This window comes from Oncorhynchus keta, chromosome 30 (assembly GCF_023373465.1).
Source record: "Oncorhynchus keta strain PuntledgeMale-10-30-2019 chromosome 30, Oket_V2, whole genome shotgun sequence".
NCBI lineage: Eukaryota > Metazoa > Chordata > Actinopteri > Salmoniformes > Salmonidae > Oncorhynchus > Oncorhynchus keta.
This window is the reverse complement of record NC_068450.1, coordinates 10,831,889-10,849,685: the sequence shown is the minus strand read 5'-3', so window position 1 is coordinate 10,849,685 and position 17,797 is coordinate 10,831,889. Positions and strand designations below refer to the sequence as shown.

The 17,797-nt window shown below is 41.4% G+C and overlaps 3 protein-coding genes and 1 long non-coding RNA gene across 5 annotated transcripts; all 4 read left to right on the top strand.

The window, feature by feature from the left end:
- The first annotated feature begins 133 nt into the window (after window positions 1-133).
- On the top strand, window positions 134-4,268 carry LOC118373193 (transmembrane emp24 domain-containing protein 9-like). Its single transcript, XM_035759277.2, has 5 exons — window positions 134-374; window positions 1,014-1,114; window positions 1,270-1,395; window positions 1,590-1,736; window positions 2,235-4,268. Exons 1-5 carry the CDS (start codon window positions 149-151, stop codon window positions 2,382-2,384), a joined length of 750 nt encoding a protein of 249 aa, XP_035615170.2. The 5' UTR covers window positions 134-148; the 3' UTR covers window positions 2,385-4,268.
- Window positions 4,269-4,419: 151 nt separating this feature from the next.
- LOC118373192 (beta-1,4-galactosyltransferase 7-like) lies at window positions 4,420-10,747 on the top strand. Its single transcript, XM_035759276.2, has 6 exons — window positions 4,420-5,222; window positions 6,295-6,627; window positions 6,873-7,098; window positions 9,102-9,185; window positions 9,424-9,528; window positions 9,672-10,747. Exons 1-6 carry the CDS (start codon window positions 5,083-5,085, stop codon window positions 9,825-9,827), a joined length of 1,044 nt encoding a protein of 347 aa, XP_035615169.2. The 5' UTR covers window positions 4,420-5,082; the 3' UTR covers window positions 9,828-10,747.
- On the top strand, window positions 7,108-9,064 carry LOC127913887 (uncharacterized). Of its 2 annotated transcripts, XR_008087109.1 has the most exons (4): window positions 7,108-7,637; window positions 7,839-8,577; window positions 8,717-8,852; window positions 8,989-9,064. It is a non-coding gene; the product is annotated as an uncharacterized LOC127913887 (long non-coding RNA). The 2 variants fall into 2 exon arrangements; XR_008087108.1 differs by lacking the exon at window positions 8,989-9,064 and having other exon boundaries at window positions 8,717-8,976.
- Window positions 10,748-11,772: 1,025 nt separating the features above from the next.
- LOC127913886 (homeobox protein EMX1-like) lies at window positions 11,773-14,614 on the top strand. The gene is made up of 2 exons (XM_052487545.1): window positions 11,773-12,803; window positions 13,040-14,614. The coding sequence occupies exons 1-2, from the start codon at window positions 12,467-12,469 to the stop codon at window positions 13,369-13,371; spliced, it is 669 nt and encodes a 222-aa protein (XP_052343505.1). The 5' UTR covers window positions 11,773-12,466; the 3' UTR covers window positions 13,372-14,614.
- The last annotated feature ends 3,183 nt before the right edge of the window (window positions 14,615-17,797 follow it).

Sequence of the window (17,797 nt, the reverse complement as noted above, 5' to 3'; positions counted from 1 at the left end):
TATTCATGTCTAAATTGAAGACCACGATCAGTTAATTATTTGCATTCCTTTTGTTAGTTTTGGATTGAAACAAACCCCTGCACAGTGCATACCGGAAGAACATTAGAACTACAACAACCATAAGTCTAACTCGAGTGTTGATTGGACGATGGTAAGCGATAGTTTACGTGGCATTGATGTCTGCGCAGACTCGAATCACAACATCCGTCCTCTAACCGGCTGGAAGATGGTGGCAGTCAAAATGCGGTCTTGTGTGTTGTCAGTTTTGCTTTTGAACGTTTATTACACATTTGTTTCCTCGCTGTACTTTCACATCGGGGAGACTGAGAAGAAATGCTTCATAGAGGAAATTCCGGATGAAACGATGATCATCGGTCAGTGTCTTGTGGCCATTGGGATTGCTATGCTATTTAGCCTTGGGAAGTCAGCTAACAGCTAGCGAGCTAGTTTGTTTGCTAATTCGTCAAACTAGCTTCCGAATTCGAGTTAACATTTAGCCAGCAATCTAGTTAGTTATCTAGCCAGCCAACATTAAACTGTAGAGGGGGCAGTGAACTTTTCAGTTGGCAGACTTGGCTAGCTTGCTACTCATATTCACGAGCAGGCTAACCAGCTAGCTAACGTTAGCTATTCAAATAAAGTTCATTGGTTGCGTAATTACACATATTTCTAGAAGTTATCGCGTGTAGAGCGAAAATCGTATGTTTCTAGCTACAACGATACAGTAATACCTAACAAAAACAAGCAGACACCTGTCGTTGATGTCCTCCCCTAGCTAGATCTGTAATATTGGAAATAGTTTACTCATGGTTTTGATAATTTAATAAATAAACCATGGAACTACATATTTTACTGTCTTACCATCCATATACTGTTTAACACACTGTAGGTCTTGCCCAGAATCAACCCCTGGCCCTAACAGTTTACTTCCTAACTAGGCACTTGTAAGGATTGGACTGTAGAAGCAATCATTGGCTGGCATGTGTAAACAATTGTATTTTCTCTTTTTTTAGGAAACTATCGTACACAATTGTACGACAAGCAGAAAGAAGAGTACCTACCTGCCACACAGGGTCTGGGGATGTTTGTTGAGGTGAAAGACCCTGATGAGAAGGTAGGATACTACACTTTGCAACTAGTCATTCACTTCATATGGTATTCTCTGAGAGAGAGACTTGTGAGAACAATCATGACCCAAACTGCATTGAATTGAATAGTGATGATACTGAAAAAGTTGTTCTTTCTGTGTGTTTCCTGTCTGGGCTCTAGGTGATCCTGTCTCGTCAGTACGGCTCAGAGGGAAGATTCACCTTCACCTCTCACACCCCAGGAGAACATCGGATCTGCCTTCACTCCAACTCTTCCAAGTTTGCCCTCTTCGCTGGAGGAATGCTTGTAAGTACATTAGTGTGACAAATGTGGGGGAAGGCTATTGCACCCACAAAATGTATATGAATTGTGGGTCAATAAGAACAGTAATAAGAACAGTTAATGGCAGGATGCAGGGGGTGTAACAGTAGAGGGTAAAAAAGTAAATACCCACATTGATTCTCCTCTCAATTGCTGTGAACCACCCTTTTTTTCCTCAGAGAGTTCACCTGGACATCCAAGTGGGAGAGCACACCAATAACTATGCAGAGATTGCAGCCAAAGACAAGCTGACAGAGCTGCAGCTGAGAGTGAGACAGCTGGTAGAGCAGGTGGACCAGATCCAGAAGGAGCAGAACTATCAGAGGGTGAGTACATCAGCTGTCCTGCTGAGTAAAGCCCTGGACACGCCGGTAGTGTTTACCAGCCGAGACTATTTAGCACCTCTGAACAGAGTGCCAGCTATAATTCGCTAATCAAGTCTAGATGTAGAAAAAGGCGGATGGTCCCTAAAACACACCGAGCGGAATGAAAGCGAGACAATCAGCAGACCGCCATTTGGTGCAATGTTTTCTCCTTCAAATATAATTAAATGTCTGTTCAAGGCAAACGTAAGACATTTGCTAAATTGCAAATAGACCTCTAGCCCCCATACTCTAGCCACTCCTGTAAATCTGAGGGGATTGGATATATATAAGCATGTGAGTAACACCTTACTATATTCTTCTGAATGGCTAGGTTGAAATATCACCATATTGCTTCCACTTATCCAATCCTGTCAGATCTACTCGTGAGTAGATTCAGGAAATTCATTGCCTTGGCTCGTGTGCTACTATTTGTATTTATAATCGCTCTGTCTTTTTCAGTACCGCGAGGAGCGCTTCAGGCAGACCAGTGAGAGCACCAACCAGAGGGTTCTGTGGTGGTCCATCGTTCAGACATTGATCCTTGTGGCCATTGGCTTCTGGCAGATGAGACACCTCAAAAGTTTCTTTGAGGCCAAGAAATTAGTATAAACATGCACTCTCATATTGTCGTTTCTGAGTCCGGATTGGGGATCAAATCAGTAAATTCAGGAAGTTAACTTACACACTATTCTTGAATTGAAAATTCCCCCATTGTTTTCTGAGGCATTTTTCATGAATCAATTCAATTTGAAAGAACTTCCTGAATTGATATGTTTATTGAACACAACCCTGGTCTGAATGCAGGACTTAAACATTAGTGAGAATTTGTGATTTCTCCCAGAAGTATGTGTACAGATGGGTGAGGTTACCGTTCTATCTGTGAAAACCCAGTTACTTTTTATTTTGAAGGGGCTCTGCTTTTGGGATTTTTAAGACCCTTTTTTGACTTTGATATTCCCTGTTTCTGTAAGAACACTGTTTGCAATTGGTTTTTATTTATGATCCTCTACTGTATGCTCTATGTTTTACATTTGGCTGGGGGAAAAAATGATATTGTACTATCGATATCAAACATGATTTTGTACTATTGATGATATCAAACATTGGACTGATAATATCAAACATTGTTAAAACAGCTAATGTATTTTTTTCACCTCATAAACCCCCCCAACATCCCATAAGATATTTCTGTAGCACTGTTTGTGACTAGAATGCCTGTCAGTCATATTCCAGGCTGCATCTCTTCTCTCAGCATAACAGGTGTGTTTTCAAACTGATTAGACATTGTTCTCACTCTACATGCATTGTAATGGGGTTTTTGTTACTGGCTGAGAGAGAGAGCACCTATTTTGGTTTAGAGCCCTACAACAGAAATGGTGACTTGATTTAATGAAACTTATTTTTGGTCATCGGTGCATACTGATCTTTACGTTTTTATTTAGCGTCAAATGAATGTACGTTTCAACCCCCGATATATTTAGTTGTTGGTCGTGGTCTGTGTGTTTAAAAACAAAGACATCTAGAATATGCAGAATTTTAAATTGAAGATCTTGAAACTTGGGAACATTCTCTTGTTAACCGGTATCCGTTTTCGCAAAGCACCACTGAGTAGATCTGCTGATCTAGTATCTGTTTTCCCTTGTTATTCATTTTGATTTAAAAGGAGAAACCGATCCTAGATCAGCACTTGAACTCTGATGCTTTCTGAATATGGGCGCTGTCTGTTTTATTTCTGAAGTTGGAAAGTGAGATAAGAGACATAAAGCTTTGGTTAAAGGTTGGTGCCAGAGTGTCTGATGTTAATATTGTAGTTTCATGGAAAACTTTGGCATACTAGCTATGCATTTGCTGAAGTACGAAAGCAGTTCACACCGTTTTTCCCAAACTTGCTGAATACACTGCCAAATATGTTCCCTTATCACAATCTACTGGCTTGATGGTGGTCAAGTGAACATTGGTTGTTTTTTCATCTGTGCTGCATATCTAAGTGAACCTAGAGAGGTTTTGGTTTGTCCATTTCCTTTCTGCAAATATTCAGGTAGAGTTTTGAAGACACTGATTTAATTCAATTTGATTAAATAAAGAATGGTTGTCCAGGTTAACAGGTTTGCTCCAGTTCTCATCATGTACAAGGAGTTGATTTGTGTGTAAACATCCATTGTACACTTGAGAAGTACTTAGCCAGAAAGCAGTCATTGCTTCTTGTCACAAAACAATTTGACCTACACTGGATCTTTTTTGCAGAAAATATTTTTGTTTAATTAATCCGTTTTTTGTTTGTCCTTAATAATTCCCCAAACTGTTCCTTGTTGAATTAGTGCATCATTGGTGTTTTTTTTGCATTTATATAGTTAAATACAGTATCAGAGATTTCGAGTATGATTTGAATCAGTTGGTACTGGTTTGTTTTGGGTGGGGGGGATTTTAATTTTAGATTATGTAAATGTCAAAACTTGATTAAATTGCACTAAAAAATAAAGTTGTCACCAATGACTAGCCATCTTGAATGATTGTTTTCCACCGACACTTTGCCCAACAAAAAGATTAGATCAGTGGTGGGTCCATCCATAGGGAATGCGTTCTATAGTTCCGCAAATGCATAGGAACGTTGTCTTTATAACGTGTTTCCCCCGGAGCAATATCATAGGCGGACCTTGTAAATTCAGGTGTTGATATTTTCTTGTGTAGAAGCTCTTTAGCGAAATAACTAATTATTTCAATGTAACTTTCGTATGGTAGTGTGTGAAATACAGTTAATTATTGAAACAAATTATATTTGTATAGTTTGTTGCTAGACTTTTTTGTTTCCCGAAATCCACGTGTCTCACCACAAAACAATATTTGGTCTCATTGTGCAGTAGGACATGGATAGGAACAACATTTCCTTGCTCTGCTATGTTGCAACGTGTACACCCGGGGCGTCGTCATTACGCCGTTTCTGTTGTAAAACGTTTCTTAAACAGAATGAAACGAGGCGGGACCAACCTTAATTTGTCCAATAGAAACTCTCGTTTTAGTTGCTAAACGTTCTGCAACTGTTTGGACTAATGATTACACCCCTGCTAGGTAGCTATTAGCGAGCAGCAATGTTGCTCTGTTATTAGCCAGCGTCAAGCCAAAGCTTTGCCAATGTAATAAGAACATTGGCACGGCATTTCACTTTCAGTAACCAAAGGCGTAATGTGATATTTCGAGGAAGAATATGACAAGAACACCAGTTGGACAGCCAAATAATCCGACTGCAAAGGAGAGAGCCAGGAATAATGAAGAGGTTCTATTGTAGAATCACGACGACATTCTCTGTTTCATGAGGAGCTACTGTCAGAATCTGGGGAATAGCATAACTGGATTTTTATGTGAAATCTTGAAGCTGTTGTCATTTGCAACCTCGAAAATGATGTATTCATCAAGAAGGAAACCAGTCCTCTATTTCAAAGAAGACCGAAGGTACATAACGGTAGACCTGATGTTCACAATGACCCTATCCCAGGATTAGTCTAGATGAGTGAACCGATATTAGCAAGCTAGTAAATGTTTCATTTTTATCTACTAGCTTGTTAATCATATCAATACACTAATAACGTTACTGTAGGTACACTAAAAACGAAATCTCTGGCTATTACATTGGTACACTAGCATATTTCTTTAAAAACGAATGCAGCTGGTGTAAATGGATTGCAGTCAGATGTTTAAGATGGTTGAAATATTTCTTAGTATTGTTCAACCTCAAAGAAATGAGACTAAAAGTACCTCATTCAGAGGAGTGTTGACTACAATAGAAGAGTGTTATCAGTGAGTAGATGAGGACAACAGAAGAGTGTTATCAGTGAGTTGATGAGGACAACAGAAGAGTGTTATCAGTGAGTTGATGAGGACAACAGAAGAGTGTTATCAGTGAGTTGATGAGGACAACAGAAGAGTGTTATCAGTGAGTTGATGAGGACAACAGAAGAGTGTTATCAGTGAGTTGATGAGGACAACAGAAGAGTGTTATCAGTGAGTTGATGAGGACAACAGAAGAGTGTTATCAGTGAGTTGATGAGGACAACAGAAGAGTGTTATCTGAGGAGATGAGGACAACAGAAGAGTGTTATCAGTGAGTAGTTGTCTACAATAGAAGAAGAATGTTATCAGTGAGTTGATGAGGACAACAGAAGAGTGTTATCAGTGAGTTGATGAGGACAATAGAAGAAAAGTAATCAGTGAGTAGATGAGGACAATAGAAGTGTGTTTCACTCAGATTTTGTTGTGTGAAATAATGTTGGTGGGTTGATTTTTAGTTAGATTTCTGGTAAAATTGCGTGATAGTATTTTAAACCAGCCATTCCTTACAATCTAGACGTAGCCATTGCATACAGTGTGTGTGGGTTTGGTTGTGCAAGCGTTTAGTGTACAATACTTATGCCTAGCTGAGTTAACGCTACTTAACCTCTCACTTGGTCAGTTTGTGGTTCAGGTGTGTAACATACCATAGATTGACTGCACTACATTGCTGAATGAGACTTGCTATTACTTTCAGATTCTGGTCTGGGAAATGCACAGTCTACAAACTATTTGGTCTGTGTGTGGTGCTGGTACTGGTCTCCCTCCTATGGCTCCAATTCAGCTGTACAGGAGACATGAGCCGGGTTGTAGTGGATGACGGACGCATCCCCCATCAGCCTTGTCCGCTGGAGAGACAGGCATCCGCTGCGGACGACCCTTCCTGGGGTCCTCACAAGCTGGCCCTCCTGATACCTTTCAGGGAGAGGTTTGAGGAGCTGCTGGTGTTTGTCCCCTTCATGCACACCTTCTTGAACAACAAGAAAATATTGCATACGATCTTTGTAATTAACCAGATGGATCACTATCGGTAAGTGATGGAAGACGTTATGTTGCCTCATTAGTCAATAGGCCTACAACAGAAGCGCTGTTTCTGTCTAATCTGAAGGCCACAATATATTTTCTATTTTATTTAAGTCCAGTGGTTGTTGATGAATTCTGATTGGCACAGGGGAACTATAGTCTGGATGTGTGCCTCTTTGATTTGCACCTTACCAATGAAATATTGACTCCTCCTGGTAGTAAATAATGAGTTCCACCCATATCTCACCGCAGGTTCAACAGAGCCTCTCTCATTAACGTTGGTTACACGGAGAGTGGTAACGACACTGATTACATCGCCATGCATGATGTGGACTTGTTACCTCTGAATGAAGCTCTGGACTATGGTTTCCCAGAGGAGGGCCCGTTCCACGTGGCCTCACCAGAGCTGCACCCGCTGTATCACTACAAGACATACGTGGGAGGAATACTGCTGCTCACCAAACAGCATTATCACATGGTAGGTTAGCCCATTGTTAAGATAATCATTCATTATCAGTAATAATAGACAGCACTTCAAAGCTCTAGTACATTCAATTCATTATTTACCCATACACATATTCTAATAAAATTATATTCATCACATGCACCAAATACAACAGGTGTAGACTTTACAGTGAAAAGCTTACGGACCTTTCCCAACAATGCAGAGTTTAAAATAGTAACACATGAGAAATAAAATCAAATACACAAGAATAGAGCTATATACAGGAAGTACCAGTACTAGATCAATGTGGAGCTATATACAGGAAGTACCAGTACCAGATCAGTGTGGAGCTATATACAGGAAGTACCAGTACCAGATCAGTGTGGAGCTATATACAGGAAGTACCAGTACCAGATAAATGTGCAGGGTATTTGAGGTAGATATGTACATGAAGGCAGGGTAAAGTGACTAGGCATCAGGATAGATAATAATAAGGTATTTGAGGTTGATATGTACATGAAGGCAGGGTAAAGTGACTCGTCATCAGGATAGATAATAATAAGGTATTTGAGGTAGATATGTACATGAAGGCAGGGTAAAGTGACTCGTCATCAGGATAGATAATAAGGTATTTGAGGTAGATATGCACATGAAGGCAGGGTAAAGTGACTAGGCATCCGGATAGATAATAATAAGGTATTTGAGGTTGATATGTACATGAAGGCAGGGTAAAGTGACTTGTCATCAGGATATATAATAATAAGGTATTTGAGGTTGATATGTACATGAAGGCAGGGTAAAGTGACTCGTCATCAGGATAGATAATAAGGTATTTGAGGTAGATATGTACATGAAGGCAGGGTAAAGTGACTCGTCATCAGGATAGATAATAAGGTATTTGAGGTAGATATGCACATGAAGGCAGGGTAAAGTGACTAGGCATCCGGATAGATAATAATAAGGTATTTGAGGTTGATATGTACATGAAGGCAGGGTAAAGTGACTCGTCATCAGGATAGATAATAATAAGGTATTTGAGGTTGATATGTACATGAAGGCAGGGTAAAGTGACTCGTCATCAGGATAGATAATAAGGTATTTGAGGTAGATATGCACATGAAGGCAGGGTAAAGTGACTCGTCATCAGGATAGATAATAAAAAGGTATTTGAGGTTGATATGTACATGAAGGCAGGGTAAAGTGACTCGTCATCAGGATAGATAATAATAAGGTATTTGAGGTTGATATGTACATGAAGGCAGGGTAAAGTGACTCGTCATCAGGATAGATAATAATAAGGTATTTGAGGTTGATATGTACATGAAGGCAGGGTAAAGTGACTAGGCATCAGGATAGATAATAATAAGGTATTTGAGGTTGATATGTACATGAAGGCAGGGTAAAGTGACTAGGTATCAGGATAGATAATAATAAGGTATTTGAGGTTGATATGTACATGAAGGCAGGGTAAAGTGACTCGTCATCAGGATAGATAATAAAAAGGTATTTGAGGTAGATATGTACATGAAGGCAGGGTAAAGTGACTAGGTATCAGGATAGATAATAATAATAAGGTATTTGAGGTAGATATGTACATGAAGGCAGGGTAAAGTGACTAGGTATCAGGATAGATAATAATAAGGTATTTGAGGTTGATATGTACATGAAGGCAGGGTAAAGTGACTAGGCATCCGGATAGATAATAATAAGGTATTTGAGGTTGATATGTACATGAAGGCAGGGTAAAGTGACTCGTCATCAGGATAGATAATAATAAGGTATTTGAGGTTGATATGTACATGAAGGCAGGGTAAAGTGACTCGTCATCAGGATAGATAATAATAAGGTATTTGAGGTTGATATATACATGAAGGCAGGGTAAAGTGACTCGTCATCAGGATAGATAATAATAAGGTATTTGAGGTAGATATGTACATGAAGGCAGGGTAAAGTGACTCGTCATCAGGATAGATAATAACGATTGTACAGGGTGGTGGTGTGTTGTTTTAGCTGTGTCGTGTTCTGTGTTCCTGAAGTGCAACGGCATGTCCAACCGGTTCTGGGGATGGGGGAGAGAAGACGATGAATTCTACAGGAGACTAAGAACTGCTGGATTACAGGTAAACCAGGACTGTCCTTTATGTGTCACAAAGAGACAGAGATCGCTGGCTAATCCTTAAAATTACTCCAAAAGAATGACAAGCCAATGACTGATAAGCATCAGTATCTGACTCCTCTACCTACACATTAGGAAAACTACAGAGTACGTTTGCATGTAGACCAGTAAAAAAAAAAACTGTTGCCACGTCTCTAAATACAATGAATAATATAATCAATCTGTCATTTTCTGTTTGCCAGCTCTTCAGGCCCAGTGGGATAAAAACAGGGTATAAAACCTTTCGCCATATCCATGACCCTGCCTGGAGGAAGAGAGACCAGAAGAGAATGGCTGCACAGAAACAGGTGGAGATACATTCACTGGGAACCTCCTACCGTGTTGTATTGCTATGTGTTGCATTCTCAGATAGACGGATACTGAATTGATCTCTTTGGTTGTATTTCTAATCACACTACTGACATTGTTTTTCTCTCCTCATTTTTGGAAGGAACAATTCAAGGTTGACCCTGAGGGCGGGTTGACTAACTTGCAGTACAAGGTGGAGTCGAGACAGGAGCTGACTATTAGTGGAGCCCCTGTCACTGTCCTCAACATCAAACTGGAGTGTGACACAGACAAGACTCCCTGGTGTCTGCTGAACTAATATGACCCCAATGATAGACCCATGCTGCCTCTCACCTGGGTTATGTTCATTATCCACCAAACGGAATAAAACAGACTAAAACAGGGAGGGACTACCTGAGCTTCTCCAATAAGAAACACTTGTTTTTGTGTGCCCTAATGAATGTGACCCTGGTGCTACAGAGGAGTGATGTTACCCCTACTTGAAATGTCTGGAAGACATGGATAAAAAAAAAACATGTAGATTATTATTTTATTTTTTTCTCAAAAAAACGCATCAGAAGACATGGCCGACCCAGAGAAGAGGCTTTGGCCTTTGACCCCAGCAACGCCTTCCCTCATTGGAGAGATGGAATGTATTTATATTGAACTAGCTATATGATGTCATCCTTTAGAACTGTATGTCTAACTTGCATTCAGAACTGTGAGTGACTGGATCTGCGAGTGACTGGATCTGTGAGTGACTGGATCTGTGAGTGACTGGATCTGTGAGTGACTGGATCTGTGAGTGACTGGATCTGTGAGTGACTGGATCTGCGAGTGACTGGATCCGCGAGTGACTGGATCCGCGAGTGACTGGATCCGCGAGTGACTGGATCCGCGAGTGACTGGATCCGCGAGTGACTGGATCCGCGAGTGACTGGATCCGCGAGTGACTGGATCCGCGAGTGACTGGATCCGCGAGTGACTGGATCCGCGAGTGACTGGATCCGCGTGTGACTGGATCCGCGTGTGACTGGATCCGCGTGTGACTGGATCCGCGTGTGACTGGATCCGCGTGTGACTGGATCCGCGAGTGACTGGATCCGTGAGTGACTGGATCCGCGAGTGACTGGATGCAGGCCTAACTTCAGAGGCTTTGAACTACAGACAAGTTGCCAATATTGACGATACATGAAAGGAAAGGTGTACTGAAATAATAAGCAATGGCCTTTGTATCTATCTGTTTGTTTGTTTGTTTATTTATTTATTTTTACCCTTATTTTACTTTGTAAGTTGACTGAGAACACATTCTCATTTACAGCAACGACCTGGGGAATAGTTACAGGAAGGGGGATGAATGAGCCAATTGGAATCTGGGTATGATTAGGTGGCCATGATGGTTTGAGTGTCAGATTGGGAATTTAGCCAGGACACCGGAGTTAACACCCCTCCTCTTGTGATAAGGAATCCCTCTGTCCTTCAGCTGAAGTCTGCAATAATGTCTGGCTTAATATATTATCATCAGAGTTACTATGAAAGGGTTTTCTTTCCGACATTGTAATGCACCGGATCGGCATTCCATTTCCATGATCCGTAGCGTGGTATTCTCATCCGGTATCCATTGTAACCCGCCACGTGCTCAACTGGTAGTGAGTTGAGTGTCCGGGTGCCATTTTGACTTTTTTGGTGATGGTAAAACAGTTAAGGTTTACAGCCGTGCTTTAGAAGGTTATCAGAGACCGACTAGAAAAATAAAGGTGTGTTTACAACAGTTTGGCCATATACCATACTGCTGTAATGTATTTTTGAATGACCAGACAAGTCAATGGTACCGTCAATGTATTTGTACAATAGTCAGTATGTAAATGAAGTTATGACTCAAAAACATGGGGAAAGCATGCATTGTCTTTTTTCTCCCCTCATTTATAAAGTTCTTCATTGTACATAATATGAATGAACACATCTGTATTGTATTTTCAATACTTAACATCATCTGTTTGAAGTTCTGTCTGACAGAAGACCTTTGTACCTGAGCTTTGTTCTGTTGACATCCCTCACTATAATTGTATACAGCACATGTTGCAGTTTATCTACTCAATAAATGCATATTAGGGATAGTTAACTGATGGTACTCTCTGATTTGAGAGTGTAAATTAAGGAGTGTTAGTAGCCTGTCATTCCAGGTTTAATTTACTGATCCTGTAAACAGACAGTAACGAGTACTTTCACACACTCTTGAAGTCAACCCTGCATTGTCTCACTGGTTATAGACAAGCCTAATTTTGAATCCACTAGAAATATAAAAACAGATAATTGTACCACTACCAAGAAGTCTACAATATACTGTGTCTGTAATTTAGCATATGACATAAATTTATAAAAATCGGGCATTACATGTTATGCATTTAAAGTCTGCTCAAGACTGTAGAAGTTATGCCTATTTCTGCTTCATTACTATTTTTTATTTAACCTTTATTTAACTAGGCAAGTCGGTTAAGAACTAATTCTTATTTACAATTACGGTCTACCAAAAGACAAAAAGCCTCCTGCGGGAACAGGGTCTGGGATTAAAAATTAAAAATAAAAATATAGGACAAAACACACATCAGAACAAGAGAGACACCACAACACTGCATTAAGAGAAACCTAAGACAACAACGTAGCATGGCAGCAACACATGACAACACTCAATAATGATGACCTTTGTGGTGATTTGTCACTTCAGCCCCGCATGCAAAGCCCCTGTCTGAAGTCTGTCAGGTCATAATTGATCCATCGGCTCTTGGTCGACCAGAACACCGCCCCATCACGACAGCTTTACACTAATCTCCTCAAAGTCGTTTTTGACTCGATGGGACAACACCTTTCAGGCCCTATGCTCTATCTTTTGAGGTGAGGTATAGTCCTCGCCTCCCGCCTGGAGAAGGAGCCACATTGAGCCACACTCCTAGGTGCAGCATGACGAGAGGAAGCCTGAGCGCGAGTTCCTTCAACGGGACATCTTCTTTCTCCTTACCATCATATTTTCCTATTTGTGGTGGAGTAACGGACATCTCGTCATCGTTACCAAACAAGGTTCTATTAACGACAAAGACAAATAAAGCGTGCTCCTTCAGTGTTGAAGTTATCCTTTCCGTGGGTCCTTCCTGGGAAGCAGCTGCACAACAAGCCATGAACAACCAGCAACCAGGCGGAGGCGCAAGGCACCATCCGGCGATGCTGACTTGGTCGCATATTGGAGACACAAATTCACTTCACACAGTTTACTACCAGCATCTAAGTGGTTATAATCAAGGTCTGTATAACGGTGAGATCAATTTATGTCCTCAATGTTTCCGATTTGGATTGTTTTGGCCCAAGGGATATTAGCCTACATGATAGGTCTCGTATTGCATTGTCTTGTAAAACTGATGATCCGACTCTTCTTAATTACAAGTGGAAAAGGGAATAGGTGTCATTGTGATAATGCAGGCCATGTTGGATAATGTGTAAGGAAGAATATTGTTTGGAAATGGTTTGTTTTCTCTGCAGGGCAACCGGGCAGGCTTTCCAGGGGAACCTTCGTGCGGAGATCTGGCAGGAGAATCCGTACCAGCTACACCGACAACCAGCTGACCAAACGAGAAGAAGTGCTCAGTAAGCAGCGGTACAAGACCGGGACTGAGAAGATGCTTCTGGCCTCAGCGCTGAGACTGACCCAGACACAGGTCAAAGTCTGGTTCCAGAACAGGAGAACGCGGTGGAGGAAGGCCCATGGGGACATTGCCGGTGTACCGGAGAGCCACGCTCACGGTGAAACACCGAGCAAGGAGACGGATGAGTTGATTTCCGTGGACAATGACGAGTCATGGGTGTATTTTTGATTTAAAGTTATACTACTAAATGCCTTGAGGCCATCGTACACATTCACGGTGATTCTTGAATTATTGTCAAACGAGAGACTTATCTATATTTTACCACTGTCTGGCCTGGCATGTGATGCTTCAGCTCGTCAATCAGCTATCAACTAGGCTGAAGATTTAGCCGTGTCATTTTTGTTATGTATTTTATATTCCTCTTTCACAACATAGGATATAGGCCTTGCTTTCTGTACTGAACCCAGGATATAAGCCAAGCTTTCTATACTGAACCCAGGATATAGGCCTAGCTTTCTATACTGAACCCAGGATATAGGCCTAGCTTTCTATACTGAACCCAGGATATAGGCCTTGCTTTCTGTACTGAACCCAGGATATAGGCCTTGCTTTCTATACTGAACCCAGGATATAGGCCTAGCTTTCTGTACTGAACCCAGGATATAGGCCTTGCTTTCTATACTGAACCCAGGATATAGGCCTAGCTTTCTGTACTGAACCCAGGATATAGGCCTAGCTTTCTGTACTGAACCCAGGATATAGGCCTAGCTTTCTGTACTGAACCCAGGATATAGGCCTAGCTTTCTGTACTGAACCCAGGATATAGGCCTAGCCCTCTGTACTGAACCCAGGATATAGGCCTAGCTTTCTGTACTGAACCCAGGATATAGGCCTAGCCCTCTGTACTGAACCCAGGATATAGGCCTAGCCCTCTGTACTGAACCCAGGATATAGGCCTAGCCCTCTGTACTGAACCCAGGATATAGGCCTAGCCCTCTGTACTGAACCCAGGATATAGGCCTAGCCCTCTGTACTGAACCCAGGATATAGGCCTAGCCCTCTGTACTGAACCCAGGATATAGGCCTAGCCCTCTGTACTGAACCCAGGATATAGGCCTAGCTTTCTGTACTGAACCCAGGATATAGGCCTAGCTTTCTGTACTGAACCCAGGATATAGGCCTAGCCCTCTGTACTGAACCCAGGATATAGGCCTAGCCCTCTGTACTGAACCCAGGATATAGGCCTAGCCCTCTGTACTGAACCCAGGATATAGGCCTAGCCCTCTGTACTGAACCCAGGATATAGGCCTAGCCCTCTGTACTGAACCCAGGATATAGGCCTAGCCTCCTACTTCTATACTGCTGTTTTTTTCTGTTCTACTGATTACTGTCTCTATATGTTAGTTTTTACTGATATTTTTTAGCTACTTGATATGCAATTTGCTTGTATTTTTGTCTAATAAATCTTTGGTCTATAGATGAGAAATGGTGTTCAATAATTTCCATATAGAAAATGCTGTGTCCAAAACAGAAAGTGTGGATTTATTAAAGAATAAACTGCAAACAGCTATAAGTAAATATATAATATAAATCGCTAAATTCTAATATACTTGAATGACAATAGTGTGATGGACACAAGACTGCAGGTATAGCCCCGAACTGAGTGACTAATGCATTATGGGCCACTACAGTCTGTTAATTCGTTTTCCATGAGTAAAGAAGTCGCTCCAGGCATACTGGCCCTCACTTAACCAGGTATTATGTTCCTAGAAACCAGGTGTGTGGAGGTAAAAGCTTAAAGTCAGACCCAAAACTGACATTCTTCTCCCTAATTGACCTTTATGGACTCGAGCTGACAGAGACAGGAAATGTTTGTGCGCGAGAGTAAATAAATGAGACCGCACTGAGAGAGAGAGACAGCAATTATAGGCGCTCAAAACGTCCCCCAATTTGAGCCTAAATATGCTTCAAGGTTCAATTGCAATTAGGTAGTAGATGGAAGTTTTCATTATGTAGATATTACAAAATAATACACGTGAAATGAATCAATATTATATACTTAACTATAATAAAGTTATAGTAATTGGGGTACATTTTAAAAATCACATTGTTTAATTGAATTAAAACACATTTTTGCAAATAGGTAATTATGAAAAATATAAGGCCTTGTATTTTTTAAATTAAAATATATATCATCCATTCTTTCCCAGATCTCATTTGAACGTAACATCAATGTTATCTTAAAAAGCCACTAGAGAGCGCCATCAACATGGGCATTGACCAAATCAATTGAGCTCCCCCAGATAACCAATTAATTCACTTGACATCATTCATTTACCACCAAATTAAATGTAAATTCAAATAAATGATTAAGCCAGCAGAGGGTATGACAAAACTAGGTCTGCCAACTTTGCCTTTGACAGTTGTACTTAACTAAGGCTATACTGTAAGTATTTGAATGAATAAAGTTATGAGTAAAATACTGAAATAATATCATAAACGAAGATGCATATTCAAGGGGACTGTTTCCATTCCTCATTCGATGTACTGAAACTATACATGTAATTTGTAAAGACCTGACATGTCGATGAATGTTCCATTCAACAGAGTTCTATCCTTTGTAGCTTACTATATAGAATAACGTAAATGGCAGGCATTTCCTATAACACATCCTATTTCTGTTCCTTTCTGAATAGAGTAACCTCAATTCCTTGTAAAAGGGACTTAACTCCAGTTAGCTGATTCAAGGCAGACCATGTAGGGGGACAATAATCACATTTTAACTCGGCTTTACTCCCCTGCATGCCTACAAAAACTCCAACTGCTTAATCCCTCTTTTCAGACCAGCAAAATCTATCATTAATTGCCAGAGGCAAAATTAATAGTTGTTAATGGCCGCCTGAATCAAAGGCTCCGGGGCTAGATCTGCCAGTTAAACCTATTAATTCTATACAGGGGGACTGGGCGGTATGGGATCGGTATAGGGGACAAGAGGGGTGGAGACAACTCCTTTGGGTCTCACTGGGCTCTTTGGCCCTTGGTGGTTCACATCAGCTTCCACAGGAGCAGATCATGAAAGATGGAAGCTGGGGGGGCTTTTGTGGTTCGTCCCTGATTATTTCTCCCCTGAAAGGACTGACATCTGTCCTGGGTTCCTGGGACTGGCTGAGTCTCTGATCTACTGGTACCCCCCCACCCCCGCCCTCTTCTCCCTCAACAACATCTAAGATGGTAACTACCAAAAGAGGGAGGGAAGGCACCCTGGACATAATATAAAGAAGCAATATTTCCAGACCTTTGACCTTAGTAAAAAAAATACCTCTTTAGTTGACCTATTCTCAAAATGAGTTTCATTTTGCAGACCTATAGGTCTATTCTATAAAGGACTTTCATTTTGCAGACCTATGTACAGTGCATTAGGAAAGTATTCAGACCCCTTGACTTTTTCCACATTTTGTTACATTACATCCTTATTCTAAAATGTATTAAATTACAAAGCAAAACACATCTGTATTTGGGGAGTTTCTGCCATTCTTCTCTGCAGATCCTCTCAATCTCTGTCAGGTTGGATGGGGAGCATCGCTGCATAGCTATTTTCAGGTCTCTCCAGAGATGTTCGATCGGGTTCTGGTCCGGGCTCTGGCTGAGCCACTCCAGGACATTCAGAGACTTGTCCTGAAGCCACTCCTGTGTTGTCTTGGCTGTGTGCTTACAGTTGTTGTCCTGTTGGAAGGTGAACCTTTGCCCCAGTCTGAGGTCCTGAGCGCTCTGGAGCAGGTTTTCATCAAGGATCTCTCTGTACTTTGCTTCGTTCATCTTTCCCTCGATCCTGACTAGTCTCCCAGTCCTTGCCACTGAAAAAAAAAAATCTCCACAGCATGATGCTGCAACCACCAAGCTTCACCGTAGGGATGGTGCCAGGTTTACTCCAGACGTGAAACTTGGCACTTGGCAAAGAGTTCAATCTTGGTTTCATCAGACCAGAGCATCTTGTTTCTCATGGTCTGAGAATGTTTAGGTGCCTTTTGGAAAACTCCAAGCGGGCTGTCATGGGCCTTTTACTGAGGAGTGGCTTCGGTCTGGCCACTCTACCATAAAGGCCTGATTGGTGGAGTGCTGCAAAGATCGTTGTCCTTCTGGAAGGTTCTCCCATCTCCACAGAGGAACTCTGTGAACTCTCTGTCAGAGTGACCATAGGGTTCTTGGTCACCTCCCTGACCAAGGCCCTTCTCCCCCTATTGCTCAGTTTGGCCAGGCGGCTCTAGGAAGAGTCTTGGTGGTTCCAAACTTCTTCCATTTAAGACTGATGGAGGTCACTGTGTTCTTGGGGCCCTTCAATGCTGTAGAAATGTGTTGGTACCCTTCCCCAGATCTGTGCCTCGACACAATCCTATCTCGGAGCTCTACAGACAATTCCTTCGACTTCATGGCTTGGTTTTTGCTCTGACATGCACTGTCAACCGTGGGAACTTATATAGACAGGTGTGTGCCTTTCCAAATCATGTCCAATCAATTGAATTTACAGCAGGTGCCACTCCAATCAAGTTGTAGAAACATCTCAAGGATTATCAATGGAATCAGGAGGCACATGAGCTCCATTTTGAGTGTCATAGCAAAGGGTCTAAATACTTATTTAAATAAGGTATTTAAAAAA